The sequence below is a fragment of the Anneissia japonica genome, unplaced genomic scaffold (assembly GCF_011630105.1).
Source record: "Anneissia japonica isolate Jap-2015-1 unplaced genomic scaffold, ASM1163010v1 scaffold1826_len1998817_cov189, whole genome shotgun sequence".
Classification (NCBI taxonomy): domain Eukaryota; kingdom Metazoa; phylum Echinodermata; class Crinoidea; order Comatulida; family Comatulidae; genus Anneissia; species Anneissia japonica.
This window is the reverse complement of record NW_022742159.1, coordinates 1,436,331-1,456,083: the sequence shown is the minus strand read 5'-3', so window position 1 is coordinate 1,456,083 and position 19,753 is coordinate 1,436,331. Positions and strand designations below refer to the sequence as shown.

Below are 19,753 nucleotides of genomic sequence, written 5' to 3'. Positions count from 1 at the left end.
CCTCTAGATGGCTCGAAATGGCACACTTAGACTAAAAGTTTGAGTAGAATTTTCTTGAATCCCCAACTGCTTGCCTTCTAATCCCAGAGTGCTGGGTTCAATTCCTGTGACAACAGGACTTTATCACGTGATTAAAACAGCTCCACTACTGATAAAAGCATCACATTATTCCATTTGTTTAAGAGGGCCTCTGAATATCAGACTACTTTTTATGATATCACCATCTATAAATATGGTAAAAAAATGCTGGTGGAGATGATAATGATATGATGATGATGATGAAAAACAGGATATGTGTTTGACAACAGAACTTAAGGAAAATGACTATTTAACCTATTAAATACAAACTACTGATCACTTACTGAAACATAACTTTTCTATTTGGCTGTAAACTGACACTGTTGCTGACAGGATGCGTATTCGTGTTTCGTTTAAATATGACTTGCCTACAAATGAAAGAAAATAAACAAGATTGTCATTACAAAAACTATAACAAGTTTTGCTATACAGTAGAACCTCGAATTTACGTACGGTGCAGGACCTGGCTCTTATACACATCTAGATGTGTATAAGAGACAGATGTATACCACAGTGCTACATACTGATTATATATACATACAGCATGTACATGGACACCCCTCACACACAGTGGTACATTTACATCGACCCCACTACACACTGTATTCTACCCCTACACATGAACACATCTCTCTCAGTCTCAGTTTCCTTCTGTTTAAGGTGTTTTTTGTTCATTCAATCATAAATAAAAATTAAATAACATTGCCCAAATGAATCAGACACATCTATTTCAATGAACTTTTAACTGTCCAATAACATACAGGTATAATTAGACAGTTATCTTTACCTTTTATTATTTTTATATAAAATAATATAAATTACATTCCATATCTTTCAGTATAAAAAAAAAAAATTCAACTTCTATGCATACTGTTCCTTACAGACTCAGAGCTTAAAGTAGTATGTTTACATCATAGGCTCCATTCCAAATTTGTAATCCTTTCTACAACTCCAAAATGAAGGTGACTCGGAAGTGAAAATGCAGGCTGGGATAGCAAAACCACTGCTTGGGTAAATGTCAGCGAAGTCAAATATCCAGTCACTCATGCTTCCCTGCATGTCCTGGCCCAAACAACTGCTGCTTCTAGTGCGATAGTCCAGATGTGGGTTGTGGAGGTAGAGCATGAAGGTATATTATACAGTACCTCATTGACTAGACTATGCAATACTTGTCTCTTATACACATCTAGATGTGTATAAGAGACAGGGGTATGGGAGGGGGATGAGGTCAAGGCCCTTAAAGTGTTTTCGTGGAGGGCGGACTGTATCAGGGGCGGATCCAGAGATGTCCAAACGTAGGGAGGAAGTGGGGCTGATCGAGTTAACACTAGGCCTACCCTAGGGGTCCGAAGGCATGCCCCTAAAAATAACCTCTGAGTGAGGTGTCCCTCTAAATCCACCCCTGTGTATTGTATTTTTTTACGTAGGTCTTCTATTTGAATATAGATAATAGAATAGGCTAATAGTAGGCCTATTTAGCCTACATAACATTAACATGGGTACTTCTTCCCTGAAGTAAACTTAAATGAAGCGAAATAAAATTGCACGCTAGGCCTGGTTGTATTTGCTTGAGTGCAGGTGAGGCCAATAGCTGCCAGTTACTAAAAGCTTTATCTCTGGTTATTGTTTGCAAATACTGATCGGAAGCTTAAGCCTGCCTCATGATTTATGCATGGTTCTATAGGTCCATGGTTCTACCATTGCCAAGGCGGTTTTTGCACTCAATACCTGCCTATCGTGGTGTCTACCTACTTCGTAAAAACTGCCGATGGTTGCTAAAGTACTGTACTACTGTAAGTTGGTAGCCTGTAGCCTATCGAATGTAGGACACTTGCAGCCAACTTAATTTCAATCGATCACGAAGTCCTGCTGTGAGTTCGGAAACATCGTACATGACGTCTTTTTCCAAGGTCAGTGTCTGTTCAAGCGTGCATGTTGTGATAAAGGAAAGCCCTAAAAATGTTGAATTGCTGATATAAATGATAGAATTTGCTACGTACTTACGAGACAACATACATCGATTTACGATAATTCACATTTTGGTCTCTTTAGTTAGTGGCGACAATCGCCAACTATAAAATCGCCGACTATAAAACAATATATAGGGCCACTGTAACATCACTCTGTATCCATAGAGAAAAATATAGAATTTTCTCTATGCTGTATCATGGGTCACCTAAACCAGGGGCGGATCCAGAGATATCTAAAGGGGGGGGGGGGCACACGATCGAGACGATAGCGCCTTTGGGAGTCCGGGGGAATGCCCCCGCAAAATGTTCGTGTTGTAGACGCCCGAAAATAAACTCAATTTTTTTTTCTTTCTCTTTTTTCCCCTTTTTTTTTACCTTCAAAAAATTCCGTCCCTGCCGAAGCTTCTGTAAAAACCAAACATGTTTTTTTTGTTTCCTTGAAATTCATGTACAGTGTATGTACTGTACTGTCTCGAAAAAAATATGCCAATGCTATCTTGAAAAGAAGCCTTTTCCAGGCTACTTTTGCAAACTAAAATGGGAAGGGGGGGGGGCTTTTATTCGAGGTTTGCAGTATATATTCAGTATATTATTGTATAATAATTCTTTATATTGGTCGTTTATTCAACAGCTGTTCCACCATTATTTGATTATTTATGTATACCACAGTGCTACATACTGATTATATATACATACAGCATGTACATGGACACCCCTCACACACAGTGGTACATTTACATCGACCCCACTACACACTGTATTCTACCCCTACACATGAACACATCTCTCTCAGTCTCAGTTTCCTTCTGTTTAAGGTGTTTTTTGTTCGTTCAATCATAAATAAAAATTAAATAACATTGCCCAAATGAATCAGACACATCTATTTCAATGAACTTTTAACTGTCCAATAACATACAGGTATAATTAGACAGTTATCTTTACCTTTTATTATTTTTATATAAAATAATATAAATTACATTCCATATCTTTCAGTATAAAAAAAAAAAATTCAACTTCTATGCATACTGTTCCTTACAGACTCAGAGCTTAAAGTGGTATGTTTACATCATAGGCTCCATTCCAAATTTGTAATCCTTTCTACAACTCCAAAATGAAGGTGATGCAATACATAACAAATCTCGATGTATTTCATTTTCAACAGACCTTACTTTTCAAATGCTACTGAAGTAATGTCACTGATGCTCATTCTACAACCAGTAAAAGAATATCAGTTGTAGCCTCATTTTCCAAATGAATTTTCTATCATGCAACTTAATTTCTGGTCATTTTCTGAATTCTTCTGTAGTCAATAAAACCTGCTATCACTGCTATCTCATGTGTTCCATTCCAACTGTTCTCCAATTGCTTGTTCAGATATATTTTCCACAGAATCAAGTTGCAATAGGTCCATTGGTAATGAATAGCATAAGTAGTAAACACTAATCTGTATTGGATATTCTGCTACTGAGTCCATTTCCAACACTACTACCTCCTTTAAATAATCAATAAAAACAATAATAAAATCTTCTAAAACAATAATAGCAGATATTCAATATAAGGTACATTTTGCATTCAATGATAATCTATAAATACAGAATTATGGGAAATTTTCTCACGACCTGAAAAATTTATATATACAGTAGGTCATGAGACATCCAATGGTTTGATTTCAAAGAAAATTGACTATATTCTAGATAAAATTATCCATACTCTCTGACGACATGACCTGTTCTTGCCTCAAATGACCTAACCGCTAAGCCCCGCCCTTTGGATATTGTTGCTAAGATTAAAAAAACACAATAACGTAAATGTATGTATACACACGCGTTTGTTGGACGTGTGTTTGTAGGACATGTGATATTCCTACCATTGTTTGATTAATTAGTTGTAAAGTTTAGTGCATCACTATATTAAAAAAATGTCACCAAACATTTTGTTTCAAATGAAGGGACAAGAAAACAGGGCTCGATTTAACTTTCTTTGGTGACTAGCCCACTGGGCTAGTTTACTGTATATTTCACTAGCCCATTGGATATTTTACTAGACCAATCATTGGCTACATTGTACATCAGTAACATTATGTTCTTGGCCAAGCATACTTAAAGCAATAGTTTATAACTGATCACTGGCCCACTGGGCTAGTAATAAGGTAGGTTTACTAGCTCAGAGGTACAGTAGGTTTACTAGCCCAGAGTAGTGTTTACTAGACATTGTATGATGGACTAGTACTAAATCGAGCCTGGGAAAATCTAGTTTTAGTACCTTAATCTAAAACTTTAAATTTGCACATTTGGAAGACCTATTGTGCTAAAAAGAAGAACACTATTGGATGTACCAACCTCATCCTTTTTGAGATCAAGATATTGTAATCCTGATGATTTAGTGTATTTACTGTGGCCTTGACTATTGTAGGATGTCACAGAAACCCTGAAAAGATACATACATAGATAAACGCATCACTTCCTGTAACACTATATAATGTATTTCATTAGGTCAGCATGTAAGTTTTTCAAATATGTATTGTGTTGTGTTAAGCCACAGGCACAAATGGATTGTTTTTAAGTATTCAATATTCTTCTAATGTCATTTGGAAACACAAGATTTACAAATTGAAAAAGGTTTGCAAGTGTTGGCTCTGAGTAGAAGTGTAATAGCAAACAATAAATAAAATAAAATATAATAACAGGTACAAACTATCCCTGACCAGACACCATCCTGGTATTTCTAAGTTTAATTAAAAGTGACAAACTACATGGCGACTATTTCTAGTCGAAGTTGACTATTTAATCAGATGGCTACTGACAATCAGAAGATGGTGTTGCATTGTCAAGCCCTCTTAGATAGCAAAGATAATTTTGTTGACCAATGGTCATGCGACCGACCCATTGTGTGCTCAGCTTTACACCGTACACACTTATTGATATATTGCTCATGTCAGCAATTCTCTAAGTGCTTCTAGAAATATTGTTAAGTCAATAAGTAAATGGTGATGAGAATAACAAGTAAGTGATTAACATAATACCTATATAAATAACAAAGATGATGATAATAAGGCTGGTAATGATGATGACAATAATGATGATGCTGGTGGAGTGGAGTTGAATAGCTTAATGGTTAAGATGCTTGCCAGTGGCGGATCCAGGAATTTGAAATAGAGTGGGACCAGAAAGGTCTATACTACCTCAGTCCCACCATGGTTGGGGTTGAAATAAGAAAATGTATGATTATGGCACCTCTAGATGGCTCGAAATGGCACACTTAGACTAAAAGTTTGAGTAGAATTTTCTTGAATCCCCAACTGTTTGCCTTCTAATCCCAGAGTGCTGGGTTCAATTCCTGTGACAACAGGACTTTATCACGTGATTAAAACAGCTCCACTACTGATAAAAGCATCACATTATTCCATTTGTTTAAGAGGGCCTCTGAATATCAGACTACTTTTTATGATATCACCATCTATAAATATGGTAAAAAAATGCTGGTGGAGATGATAATGATATGATGATGATGATGAAAAACAGGATATGTGTTTGACAACAGAACTTAAGGAAAATGACTATTTAACCTATTAAATACAAACTACTGATCACTTACTGAAACATAACTTTTCTATTTGGCTGTAAACTGACACTGTTGCTGACAGGATGCGTATTCGTGTTTCGTTTAAATATGACTTGCCTACAAATGAAAGAAAATAAACAAGATTGTCATTACAAAAACTATAACAAGTTTTGCTATACAGTAGAACCTCGAATTTACGTACGGTGCAGGACCGGAGGGCGTACATAAATTGGGGGATTCGTAAAAATTGAAATTTAACCTAATAGGTATGTAACGCTCAATAAACGTATGTTATGAATAAACGATCTTACCTAGGCTAGAACTAGCCTCTAGGCCTACGAATAAAACCATGTGTTTAGTATTTTTATTCATCACTTTACGATGTCATAATAAAGTGTTCAAACAAAACTATGTGTCTAGTGTATTAATTCATCACTATATATCTTTTATTTAACTAAAGAACATGAGCGAGCCAAACAATTAGTGTTCGTGTACAAAATGCCTACTCAGCTTCGTGTAGAAAAATCGACCAGATGAGTTTTCCACACGAAGCCAAGGAAAGCAGCTATTTTGAGCACCATCTGTAGTTGTTCATCTCGTTCAGTTCACATGGTTTTAGATTATAACAACCCGGTATTAGACTCAATCAACGTTGCTGTTTAATGAAAATATGTTGCATGGTTTGTTTATTGTTATAGTCTTTTTACTTATGGTTGTGTTTGCTCTGAAAAGGGCCGTTTGTTTTGACATAGTCCATGTTTTCTATTGACTATGGTTTTGAATATTTTCACGGTTTTTGATGACGTCATCGTCGATACGGGGCGTACGTAAAACCGAGGGTTCGTATAACTGGGGTACGTAAAAACGAGGTTCTAATGTATGTAGTACTCTAGAAAAACCTTTTTTTTTCCCTCTCCAAAATGAAAGTGAAATATTACCTTTTACAAAAAGTAACCAACAAATCAACTCCATAGTTAAACCCAGTCCACCTCCAGCAGTACTGAAAAAGAACAGAAACATAATCAGGTGACCAATACTAGCTGATTATTACCATAAAGTCACTTTGCTCATTTTGGTACAAGTCAATGTTACAAGCATATCTTTTGTATAGTACAGATTATAGTGTATGTTTCCCTAAACCCAGAACTGCAGATGGTTACATAAACCTAGGTTTAAGGATGTGATGTACTTAATTATGCTGATTATTTCATTACATTTCTTTTTTCTTGATATCCAAGCAAGTACTGTTTAGATGGAAAGCAGGCTGATTTCCTATCTTTACATTACAAAATCATAGTAAGCTATATTCTAGTAAATACCATCATTAGAAATGAATGAGCATGTAAAACACATAGGTATATAATTTTTAAGGGATTGAAAACAAATTAAAAAAATATACCAGTTTATGACCTATCAGAGATATACCAGTCTCTTAAAAATAGTTTTTAAACGATGAAATAAACCCCTTAAATGCCTACAATACTACAGTAGAGCTTCTGTGACCTTTTACAGGGGCAGCTTTAGGAAGAGCACAGGGGAAATGTGACCTTCCAGGTTTTGTTAGTGCTGTCATTAATATTTAAAAAAAATACAAAATGGTATACAGTACAAATACAATATTTCCCAGCAGTATATACTAAATATGAATCATACCATTATTGGATACATACTTTATATTGTATTACATCTACTAGGCCCACTGTACATGAAATTAGTACCCCCTGGTTTAAAAAATTATGGATCCACCCCTGCTCTGGGTCTCTGTTACCACTAGAGCAGTGTCCCTGTCTTCTGCTGAAGGCTCTACATCATGCCATGTCTCAGAGTTAATTCCTTTTTTTATTTTGGTTTTTTTTATGCCTGTGGCGCTCATTCAACCTTCCTTTTTGAGAACGCTAGTCCATTACTAAATACCATGTAAAACTACAGGTCTACTTGACTCTTCATTTGTGATGAAAGAGTACATGTGGCGAAGACAAGCCATACCAGTCACTCGTCGCAAATAATGACAAAACAAGCTGGAATGTCAAACTCTTGGAAATCTATTTTATTGCACCAAACTAACCTTTATATATCTATATACATCAAGTTATGCTGTTATTTTCCCCATTTTCAATGTTAAAACAACAAGTTTTAACGATTTGGTGATGGTTTCTGCCTAAGAAATGCCTGAAATCGTTAACTTTAAAGGCCGATTTATCAAATATAGGCCGATTTATCAAACATCTGTTTGTTAACAAAATCCAACTTCTTAACGAAATGTTGGATTTAAGTGATTCTTTTACCATTTTATAGCTCTCATTTTACTGTTTAACCTTGTATTAATAACTAAAAATCGATTTTTGTGACGAGTGACTGGTTTGGCTTGCCTCTGCTACAATTAACATAAATTTGTTCAGTACCTTATAAGAACAAAAACTTACAAACAATTTTATTGTATTCTGTGAAAGTAAGTACTGTGAGGGAATGAATATCTACATCATAGCCTACAGCAGGTTTGTAATCAACTGATGGTTGGAAATCAACTCACCTCACCTTCCTTGGATATAATTCTACCACATCGCATTGCATACTTTTTGAAGTGTTCTGGCATTAATTCGGATTCACTTGGTCTGATGATTCATAATAACATTTTAAAAAATTCTCATAATATGGTCAAATACTTGCTGTTACCAAAGATCTTATAAACACAAGATGGCCTTCTCTGTGATTTACGCTTAACAAATAGAAGCGTCGATTTGGCACGGAAAAGTAATCGCTTTATGGAGAGGGCACCCAAGTCGTTGCCATGGATCTGAGGTAGGGTGTTCGTGCCAAAGTTTGTTACCAAGTACGTTATTGTTCCTTAATTGTTCTAATGAGAGGCCAAATTGTAAATGGGACGCTTCTAATTGTTACGCGTAAACTTAAAGTCGCGCGGTGTACGCTATGGTCAAAGTTTTCCCTTTTACAAGAGGGCGCTCTACACTTTGTTAATACAGAATTTGTACACGGAAATCGCGGAGAACGCTATCTTGTGTTTATAAGATCTTTGCTGTTACTAATTCTGTGATTAAGCTGAGCTTAAAATGAATTGGTAATTACTATAAATTTTTATCAGTTTTTAGAAGCAAAGACAGAATGTCTTTAAAAGTATTCAAAATATTTTAAAAAATTATAATTTAAAAGTCATACCCTTTATCCTGTCCTTGTTCAACACACAACATATTCTGCCATTGCTGCTTGTAAACAGGAAGTATCCAACCTAAAAAATAGTAATCCAATAACAATCAAAACTCATACAAACAAAAAGATGCAAGAACACATCAAAAGCAAGTTCCACATTACCATACTCATTTTCTCTGTTTCTACCCCTTTCCCAACACCTTTACTTTACCATTTCCACAATCAATGTAGTCATCTTCCAATTTACATACATTCTCCCTTTCCCTAGCCATGCCTTGCTTTTCTTTAAGGATTTCAGTATAAATATCCCTTCACCTACATTGTTAAAAATTAAGAAGTATTCTTACTTGGTGGAATTATCTTGTCCCTGTCAATTAATCGTGTTGATGACAAGTCGTTAATGATGTGATGAAGTCGAACTCCTTTGAATAAATCTTCATAAATCTTTCCAGTTTCTGAGTTTAAAAACTCACCTGGTTCTTAAAACAGAAAACAAGAAATACGATTTTACTAGAGTGATAAATGGAAAGCCAAGTAAATTCGGAAAGGGAGCCAAATATATGTCAGACATCTGACTAATGTAAAGGGGACACCCAGGGAAATGCTAAAATAATAATAATAATAATAAAAAAACAAAAAAAAAAACAATAATAATAATAATAATAATAATAATAATGAACCACCACTTGAGAGCTGCTGAAGGTAAAGCAAATGTACGAAAAGCAACTGGAAGGAAATAAAGCCATTGTCTCTGAAACTCAACTTTAAATAACACAGGTAACTTTTAATAATACAGGAATTTATACTGTGCCTTTTGCCAAAAATTATTTTTTTACTCACTAGTAGTCAGTTTCAAGAACTCATTAATATTCAGTGGCGGATCCAGGGGGGGTTCAAGGGGTTCGGACGAACCCCCTCTCTGAAGAAACTTAACAAAATACTACTGGGTCCCGGCTTACAAAAGGTAAGCTCACCTACCTAGGCATAGGTTGGCAAATCGGACAAACTAGGCTTAGCCCAACTAGCATTCAATTAACTACTCAATACAGTGGCGGATCTAGGACTTAGCAATGGGAGTGGATAATGTGATTTGCAAAGCACCAAGCGGGGGGTGTGGGGAGGTGTGGTTTTGGCAAAGGCGCAGATCTGTTTCTAAAGGTGAAGGGGACATTTTGTGAGTCCACACCCACCACAGGCCCACCATGGTTGGGCCTGAGGTTCGAAAATTTTAGGAAATAGTTAGCTGTAGATGATCGGAAATGACACTCTATATAGTAAAATTGATTGTCATCACATCACCTTATATGGTCATATGACGTTTTACCAGTGATTTGCATCAACCAAATCTAATTAACGTGATGTACTTAAAAAATAAAACTTAAAAACATTGTACTTGATGTATTTACTTTTGGCCTACCTACTTCACAGCCTTGTCCACACCTAAGGGCTGAGGTGGGAACATTTGGGGAAATACCTCTAGATTGCCGGAAATGACAGTTTTCTAGGGTAAAATTCATCATCATCTAATTAATCGCTGTGGTGTTCCATTGAAAATTAAACTCAATTGTCTTTCATGTATTTTTAATTTACATTCACTGTGCTGAAAACTAATCTTCTTTGCTACTGCAACTGCTGCTGCTGCGGCAACTACTGCTGCTGCAACTGCTACTACTGCTGCTACTGCTACTACTACTACTAATGATAATTTAATCACAATTATTATTATTATAGGCCCTATATTATTATATATTATTATTATTACCATTATTATTATTATTACTATTATTAGTAATTCAGATGTTTGTGGGCAGAGATAGAATACTGGCTGAACAAGTCTTCAATGCAGTTCATTTCAACAATTTTCAGGCATTTTCTTGACTTATGAAATTATTACATACTGTAGTGGACAAAAAGTGAGGGGACCAGCCCCCCACCCTCTTAAACATATTTGGGTACGTATTCCCTGTCCCCCTTAATCATGGATTTTTGGAGGGGGCATCCGCTTCCATTTGATATTTTTTTTGGAATTAATAGACGTCTAGACGCTCATGGATGACATCTGAAAAGAAGTTAAGCTTAAAATAGAAAGTGTATGTTTTACGGGAGTATACATGTATACAAGCACACATACAAGACGAGTGACCGTTTTTTTAGTCACCAAAGGGGGGGTGGCTAGCCACCCTATTTACCCCCTGTAGGTCTGCCACTGCAATATTTTTGGAATATAGGCCTAATAATGTATTGACTATATCTTTGATTTTCTTCTATGGAATAGGCCCAAGAATGAGATAAAATCACCTGACCTATTTTTTAAGAGGGGCAAAACCTTGGATTTTTAAGAAATTAAAGGTCATTAAAAGACAGAAGTTGGGAAAGCTCATTTCCAGCCATCTAGGAATCAAAATTTTCCCGGGGCCAGACCCCCCTTTCATTTTCGGAAAAAATTTGGAACCCCCATTTTTCAAATCCTGGATCCGCCTCTGATATTCATGAGTTCAATTACATGCTGAATATTGTTAATGAGATCATACACCAGTTTTTTTGTCCTAGAAAATGTTATTATCCGGACACAGCTTTAGGTTAAAACACTGGTTCAATGTTATGAGACAGTTTTTAGTCATTGATTTATTGCTATGTCCAAATAAGGACTTTTAATGTCAAGAAAGATTAGCGGATTATCTTCCAGTGTAAGATGTGTATAAGAGACAGGTAGTGGACAAAAAGTGAGGGGACCAGCCCCCCACCCTCTTAAACATATTTGGGTACGTATTCCCTGTCCCCCCTGATCATGGATTTTTGGAGGGGGCATCCGCTTCCATTTGATATTTTTTTTGGAATTAATAGACGTCTAGACGCTCATGGATGACATCTGAAAAGAAGTTAAGCTTAAAATAGAAAGTGTATGTTTTACGGGAGTATACATGTATACAAGCACACATACAAGACGAGTGACCATTTTTTTAGTCACCAAAGGGGGGGTGGCTAGCCACCCTATTTACCCCCTGTAGGTCTGCCACTGCAATATTTTTGGAATATAGGTCTAATAATGTATTGACTATATCTTTGATTTTCTTCTATGGTATAGGCCCAAGAATGAGATAAAATCACCTGACCTGTTTTTTAAGAGGGGTAAAACCTTGAATTCTTAAGAAATTAAAGGTCATTAAAAGACAGAAGTTGGGAAAGCTCATTTCCAGCCATCTAGGAATCAAAATTTTCCCGGGGCCACACCCCCCTTTCATTTTCGGGAAAAATTTGGAACCCCCATTTTTCAAATCCTGGATCCGCCTCTGATATTCATGAGTTCAATTACATGCTGAATATTGTTAATGAGATCAAAATAAATTGCCTTCATATATCCCATAATACATTTAGAATTTTTAGTTTTAAGTTTTGTTTACTTGTATTATATATATATTTACTTTTAATTGAATAAGGGCCACTCAGGGGTTGACATGGCAATTTGTCCGTCATTTCGCTCTATTGAGGCATCATTTCATATAATATTTTGATGAGGGTGGGTGTTGGATGTGGGGGGGGGGTGCTTGTCAAATGCGTGAGTGACGTTTACTCAATTTGTACTTTGTTTTCTTTAGTGTACTGTATTCTGTTTGAAGTATTATTTTTGGATGCACCTTTATCATGTGATGTGTGTCACTGTTTCAAAAGTGTAGTTTCCAAATAAATTATTATTAATTAGCTTACAATTCAGGTTCACATATAAACATTTCTACACAGGCTCTGGAGGAAGGTCTAACATATGTTTAATATGAATTTGTCTCACTACATTCATGGAAATTACATTGTATCATTTTCAAAGTTTGTCTGCCAATTGTCAAAGATGTTTACGAATTTGACTCTAATTTTACAAACTCTACAATCGTACACATTTTGATACTTTCCATATATGTAACATTGAGGCTCCACTTTATGTTGGATTGGTAAAAATTATGTCAAAACCATTCTCTGTTAACAGATTATAAGATCTTCAAACTGAAAAACATGCATTGATATTTCTAAATATACAGTATTACCTTTTAGGCTTCTAAAGTAACTATCTGCATCTTTTGCAAGTTGCTTTGGGTCTCCAGTCCACTGTGGCATTGACTTTAAATAAACATACTAATAAAAAAGCAAAAATATCAATGCAGAAGCATGAGCAATTGAAATAATGAAGAATACAAGAAGTACTATAGACATTAATGTCATAAATCTTCAAAGATTACAGAAGGCCAAAAAATATACAAAAAAAACAAAACAAACAAACTTTGAGTTGACCAAACGATGACTGACACAATATCTAGAAAACGTGGCATTTGCCGTTGTATGCACAAATGCATTTGTATAAAACTACTGTAGGCCTAGCCCTGAAGTATACAAAAATAAATTGTCTTATCAACAGTCTCTAATTTCTAAAATGTCACTCTGCTTGGGCACACAACAATTGTTTTTTGGCCTTATTAGTAGCATGAGGGCTGATATTGGACTCCATTGCTTGTATGATCGTTTAAAAATTGTTACCATCTATAGTTATAGTTATGTAATAAGGTATTAGTTCCAATCAGTGTTTGGTAGACTGGAAGTTGAGGAATACACTACTTGATGACAATACCTACTTATATTCCTGACAACTACTTTTTACTTTGTTATTGTATATTTGTTATGTCATGTTGTATTTGCCTGAATAAATAACAATAATAATTTTTATTATTATCTTAATCTATATTTTCTATGAGACTGATGAATCTATTCAAGGGATGTCACATTACCTTCTTAATTAAAGAATAAATATCCATCTCCACTTGCAGAACAAAGAGGTTGGAAGAGTTAATTAAAGACTTCATTAGATCAACACTAAAATAACAATGATAAGAGATTAAATGTGCTGGAAAATCATGGTTTTTTGTTAAATAATTTTTAGCTATAATGAAGGCCTTAGTAATATTCACTAGGCTAAAATCAAGGTCAAATAATGTATTAGTCCCTGGGCAAGTAATTGTCACAAAATAACCACTTCTGCTGTGAAGTTCATAAGCATTCATATTTTATAAAACAATAAAAATAAAAATTATTCAGCAATATTTTGCAGTTTTCTCTATAAACACAATAATTATATACAGTGGTAGATCTAAGAATTTGAAATTACAGATGAAGGTTCTAGACCACCTCAGAACCATCATGGTTATGGCCAGAGTAAGAAAATTTATGATAATGGCACTCCTAGACTTAACTATGAATAGAATTTTTGTTTTTCTCCATCTTTTAAAACAATCTTAAAAGACTTGGGGGGAGGGGGAATTAAATATTTAAATTATGGGTGTTTTCTGTTTGTTTGGACATTGAGTCTGTGGTTCCTGTCCTTTACATCTGTGATATTCTGTCTGTTATTCTGTTTATCATGTTTTATGTCAAGATGATTTGATGCAATGGTGAAAAGGACTTTTTTTCAAAAATAAAATCAACTCCACTCGCTAAGCCTCCTAAAGAGAGTTCCCTGATAAAAGCATCACATTATTTCATTTATTTAAAGAGGGCCCCTGAATATCAGCCGACCTTCTAGGATATGCTGGAAGGATCACTCTCTATAAATATGGTAGAAAAACACAACAAAAAAATAATATAATTAAATACCTATATAAATGCAACCTTGTTAAAAAGTAATAGAAAATAGGGGATAAGTGCTTAAAGGGAAACATTTACAAGTACTGTAAATAGTGCAACAAGTTACATTAAATTTAATTGCCATACTACTACTACTGTTATGGAACACTGTGCCTGTTCTTGTAATCTTCAATTAATACATTTTCTTGCTTTCTAATGATTAATCACTTATCAGAGAATAAAAAAGCAGCTTAGTAATAGCGAGGCTTCCAACAGGATATTAGACACATCCTGGTGCAAGTCTACGCACCTTATCTCTTTTAATAATGAAATGTTGGTGGTGGTCATCATCAGGTTTCTTTCTAGCCATTCAAAACAACTACAAAATATAATAAGATAATAATTAACTTATAATTCAATTTCTAAAATGTATATTAAAGGCCTGCATATATTTAGGGACATATTGCTATTACAGAATTTTTTAGAGCATTTCAAAACATTAAAATTACATGATGTAAAGGTCATTTGGGAAAGACAACATTAACTATACAGGTTGGTATTGATAAAAATGTACGCTAAAATTCAATATCAATAAATTAGTATCTGCAATTGGAAAATACATTGATTTTTAAACAGGCTTTTAAGTAATTAACAAATAATAATTAAAAAGAGGTACAGTATTTTATATCAATTGAAATCATGTTCCTTATATTCAGGTTTATATGTTGAAAAACTGCTGAATAAATATGATAAAATCTTACCTCAATAATGTGTGTTGAATCCCATATGTAGAAGATGAAGTATGATACGAACAAACTGTAGAAAGGCTGAAAATACAATTACCATCATTTAGCTAAGCAAAAATGTTATAATCAAAGATACTAGAAATACAAGATAGAGCACTCGCATAGCAAAAATTCTCTTTTTATAATGCAAGTTTTCTATACTTGGTCCGTACGTACAGGCCGCCCTTCTGTTGCTAGGTATATCAAGACGCATATGGTGCCCTTCTTTCTCCACTAATGCAGGAAAACTTTATCACTAATCAGAGTTCAGTCATACAATTCTGCGCTTTTGTGTCTGTCATTTTATTGTTTTTATTTATTTATGCCAATTTGTTTGTATCCTATGCATAATGGCAACCATTTCAATCTCCGCAAAAGGAGGTTATGTATTCACAGTTATGTAACAGTGGCAGAAGTTTTTAGATCCAGCTGTATGCAACGCCCCATTGTTTGTATTCCCACCATGCATTTCGATGGAACAGTTTTTTTCTGTGGAGAACTCTATCTTGTGTTTTCTAGTATCTTTGTTATAATGTACTGTCTGAGCTGACTCTGCATTTTGTTGCGCAATATATTTATTGATTGAATCTTAAGATGTGAAGTGGAAAGTATAATATTAATATTATTGTCGTTGGTATTAACCTTGGGTATGTGGTGTGGAAAAGAGTAATTTATTTTTTAATTTCATTCGTATCCAACAGCGAGTAAGCTCAATAGTGCTTATATCAAATCTGGTAAAAGAATATAAAGAAAAATATTCTTAAATAATTACCATATAGTATCAGTCATAATGTCTGCACACTGCTGGATCAATCCATCCTAGTAAATGATGAATAATTTGTTTGAATAATTTCACACTCAAAATAAACTGTGGGAAATTGAATTTATATATACAAGCTCAAACATTTATCACATTCATTTTAACTACCAAGACAAGTCTAAACAAGGAGTTTCCATAAATTATATTTCCTTTCAGCATGTACTCCTACTATAAGCACCTTTTTACAACGGCTAGGGATTCACAGACCACACCCATACGCAATTCAGCACAATGTTGCTGCGAGTTATGGGTTTAACTAAGTTAGAAATCTGCACAGCTAAATAGAAGTAAAACTATTAAACTTTCATGAAAATTCTTAGCTTGGGACTAACAAGAATGAAAGCAAATTGAGATGATAGTATCTTACTAGTTGTAACAATGAAGCTGCAGCTAATACAGATTCAACTTTTGATGGGTCAATCACAACTTCATCTTGGTATAGAGATCCAAGGCATACATCCAATGCTGTGGAAATAATACAGTAAATGCAGATAAAATCAAACATGTTTAACACTGCCAAAATATAGAATTGATTTCATTTAATGTAACCCACGAAAAACTTTATTACATTATTACAATTACATTAATTTTCAGAGCCAGTGGGGTCCTTCTGGTGGTGAAGTGCAGTACCCTGGGAGCACCAGCAGGGATCAGCCTAATTAGACCCCCATTCCCCATTGTTTGATACCACAACAAGGTTGTCAGAGACTAATGCATTTGTCAATTGTAGGCCTGGCCTCCGTGGACCCAGGCCATAGTGGGCACTGGCCAGGACTGAGTCGGGTACACATAGTTTTGTCCTGGGACGTACCTAAGATTCACCCATAGATGTAACCGGCATCAAATTTTTACATGTTTAATAGAGCAACCGGGGTTTTGGATGCAGTGCTGTCAAATGGTCTGGTCCTACCTAGCAATTAGCCTACACTAGGCCTAGGCTTCAGCAATTGCTGTCTTTTGGTAAAATCGCCTGCCGGTACTCTAGGCCTACCATCATGGTTACATTTTTTATAAATCATGGTGAGTGTAAACTACATAATAAAATTTGAACCTCCACCACAAAACAACGGGGACCGAGGTGATGTTAGTGTGTTGCATGAAAATTTGTGAACCATGTATTTGACCAAGTTTGTGTCAAAAAATAACCAGTAGTGAGCCAAGACAAGAAAATCTGTTTCTAAAATTTTCTTATTTAATTTGTTTTGATACTGAATAAATTCTATCAATCAATCAGTTTCCTTTTTTTATGAACAATCAATACACACTTTTCCAAACTATGGAAATCTACCTAGTGATATCCATGCTTAGTGATTCCATCAAGCAAGCACATCTCCTTGGCCTAGCTCTCGCATGTTTCTCCGATTCGGACATGCTGTAGGCTAGACCAATGGGCTAGACCTTCAAATTGTTTTTCCAGGTGGGGACCAGGACATTCACATGCATGTAACCATTTTGTAAATTACATGCCAGGCTAAGTCCCCGCTAGGACCGGGTTCGGGGGAGGGTGGCGCGGGACAATTGACAAGAATTACCAATGACGGATTGTTGTACCCATGTTTACTGTAATGCGGCTCAAATAATTTGATTACATACAACTATTAGAAAAGAGAAGAATTCAAGCACCGACATGACAAACATGTTGTGTACCTTCAATGTCAATGTTAGCATCTGGTATATCCATGTCGACCTCTGTCAACTTTGACTCTTTCCATGACCCATTGAACATACACGAAAAATATCGAGACTGAAATAAAAAAAACCTTTCAATTAGGCCTACACTTTGCAAGTGCTTCAAACTAGATGAAATTGTGCTGAATTTTTTAAGAGAAATAATAAGAGAAAAGAGTTGCTTAAAAATCGTACCTGACATAAGTACAATTTGTGCAAATTCCATGTTTTACCAAGGGCATTAATAGCTATGTCTGAATTTTCACCATTCACAAAAAGTGTTGTGAAAATATACTTTGAAGTGGACTTCAACTGTTTCCTGTTTTGGGAAAAAATACAAATGCAATTAATAAATCTGAAAAAGAAAGTGTTTTACAAAATGTTAAAGACTTCTTATGCTAAACCTGATTGAGAATAATTTTACTAGTAACTAGTAAAAACAAATCTGCTGAAATAAATAGTAGTACAGTGCTACAGGGGCGGCAGGGCCAAGCCTCTTATGGGGCCTTGAATGACGTCAAATTACCACCCTTTGTGCTGGTACTGTACTTGGTGACGGTCCAAAGACATCCTCTCCTGTGTGTCAGCAAGCGGAATTTTAGAGAAGCAAGCCTAACTAGCTAGGGCCTAGGCCTAGAAAGATTTGTCTCTAAATTACCTTTTAGGGGTGTGTAATACCTCTTCAAAATCATCATCGACTTGACCTCCTAATCGTTTCCTTAAATTATGTGTACCTGACTTACTAACAGTGGTATTACTACCACTTTCAGGACCACTTTCAGCAGCGGTTCCAACGTAGTTTCCCATTTTTTTTGTTATGAAAACTTTCAAAGTAGGCTTTTGAACCAGACGTTATTTTTCATGCGTTTCTAAACGGTTTTTGAGGAAGGCGTTTTACGTTTGTTTTTTGTATACAATACACTGATACGTATATTTAAATAAACGCCCCTTAATTTCACTAGTACAGTATAAATGTGGAACTCTACAACACATTTCCGTCAAACTGTGTTGTGTGATCATGAAATTATGATTTATCCAACCTGGTTATAGAAAACAATGTAATTGGAGTGGAGTAACCCAACTATAGTGTTGGAATATGTTGCTTCCATTAGTTTTGTTCACCGTCCTTTTGGGGGTGAGGGAGTATTTTGAGTAAAATATAAACGCCCCTTTATTCAAAAGGGGGCGTTTATTTGTGTAGGCCTCCATTGTCATACTATCAAGCCTATGCCTTAAATCTTAAACATTAATAAGCTACTAAAGTTTTAATTTTTGTGCCATTAAAAATCACAGATTGAAAATGTTAGACCTTCCTCTATTGCCTCCCACTAAACGATATTAAAACAGAACAAACTTAGAATTGCTATAAAAAAATAATTGTTTTATTGTTGTTTCTAATAGTTCAATGTTTCTTTGAAAGATTACAGGACACTCGCGACCAAAATATTGCGTCCAGGACTAACTGTTGGTGTTGTTTGTGTCTATGCCCTCTCTGGGGCACACTGTTATCGTCTGGCAGTTAACTCTGTACAGGAGGAATGATGCGATGAGTCATGAACTAAAGATAAATGAAAAGCAGGTCTATACGAAATAATGATGCCATACTGAATTGACAAGAACACCTAAAAAGTTCACTAAAAAGTCACTAGAGTAAACAACACCATCACACATTTCCTGATAACCGATCCATTCCCATGTGGATGATTAGTAAACATAATACCAAGGCCGCCGGGAGCCTATTTTTAAAGCAGGTAATAAAGTTCGAGCATTCGCCTACTGTTCAGCCTTGGCAGGTGTAAGTTCTAAACATAAAAAGAAACAAAGATCCCGGGACGGCGGCTTACTGTTTTTAATTGTTTGTTTTATATTCAATGTATTTAACACCACTCTTGTATTAAAACCAATTCCAATACTGTCTTTATTTCAAAAATTTAAATAACAAATGTAAAAGGTGATGATTCTCTTGCCTAACCAAGGAACAGTAGTGAATGTAGGAACTCCTTGGTTATATCCCTGGTTATATCTTAGTCTGGGCAATATAATAGGTATGGTTGTTTGCTAAACATAAATAAGTTTAAAGAAGAAATCATAGCACAACAGTATAT

At 35.3% G+C, this 19,753-nt stretch overlaps 1 protein-coding gene across 1 annotated transcript; it reads right to left on the bottom strand.

Moving 5' to 3' along the window:
- Positions 1–2,940: 2,940 nt before the first annotated feature.
- LOC117118992 (germ cell-less protein-like 1) lies at positions 2,941–18,639 on the bottom strand. Its single transcript, XM_033263756.1, has 16 exons — positions 18,307–18,639; positions 17,844–17,967; positions 17,628–17,724; positions 16,348–16,445; positions 15,933–15,979; positions 15,137–15,202; positions 14,686–14,754; positions 13,544–13,628; positions 12,809–12,896; positions 9,122–9,253; positions 8,784–8,853; positions 8,140–8,221; positions 6,548–6,609; positions 5,643–5,726; positions 4,388–4,475; positions 2,941–3,540 (listed from the first exon to the last, which is right to left on the bottom strand). Exons 1-16 carry the CDS (start codon positions 18,453–18,455, stop codon positions 3,382–3,384), a joined length of 1,500 nt encoding a protein of 499 aa, XP_033119647.1. The 5' UTR covers positions 18,456–18,639; the 3' UTR covers positions 2,941–3,381.
- Positions 18,640–19,753: the final 1,114 nt, after the last annotated feature.

Coding starts and splice junctions, on each gene's coding strand:
- LOC117118992 (XM_033263756.1), bottom strand. CDS start 18,455: ATGGGAAACTACGTTGGAACCGCTGCTGAAAGTGGTCCTGAAAGTGGT. Junction 17,968..18,306: donor GTATTACACACCCCTAAAAG/GTAATTTAGAGA, acceptor TTCCCAAAACAG/GAAACAGTTGAAGTCCACTT. Junction 8,854..9,121: donor GGACAAGATAATTCCACCAA/GTAAGAATACTT, acceptor ACTATTTTTTAG/GTTGGATACTTCCTGTTTAC.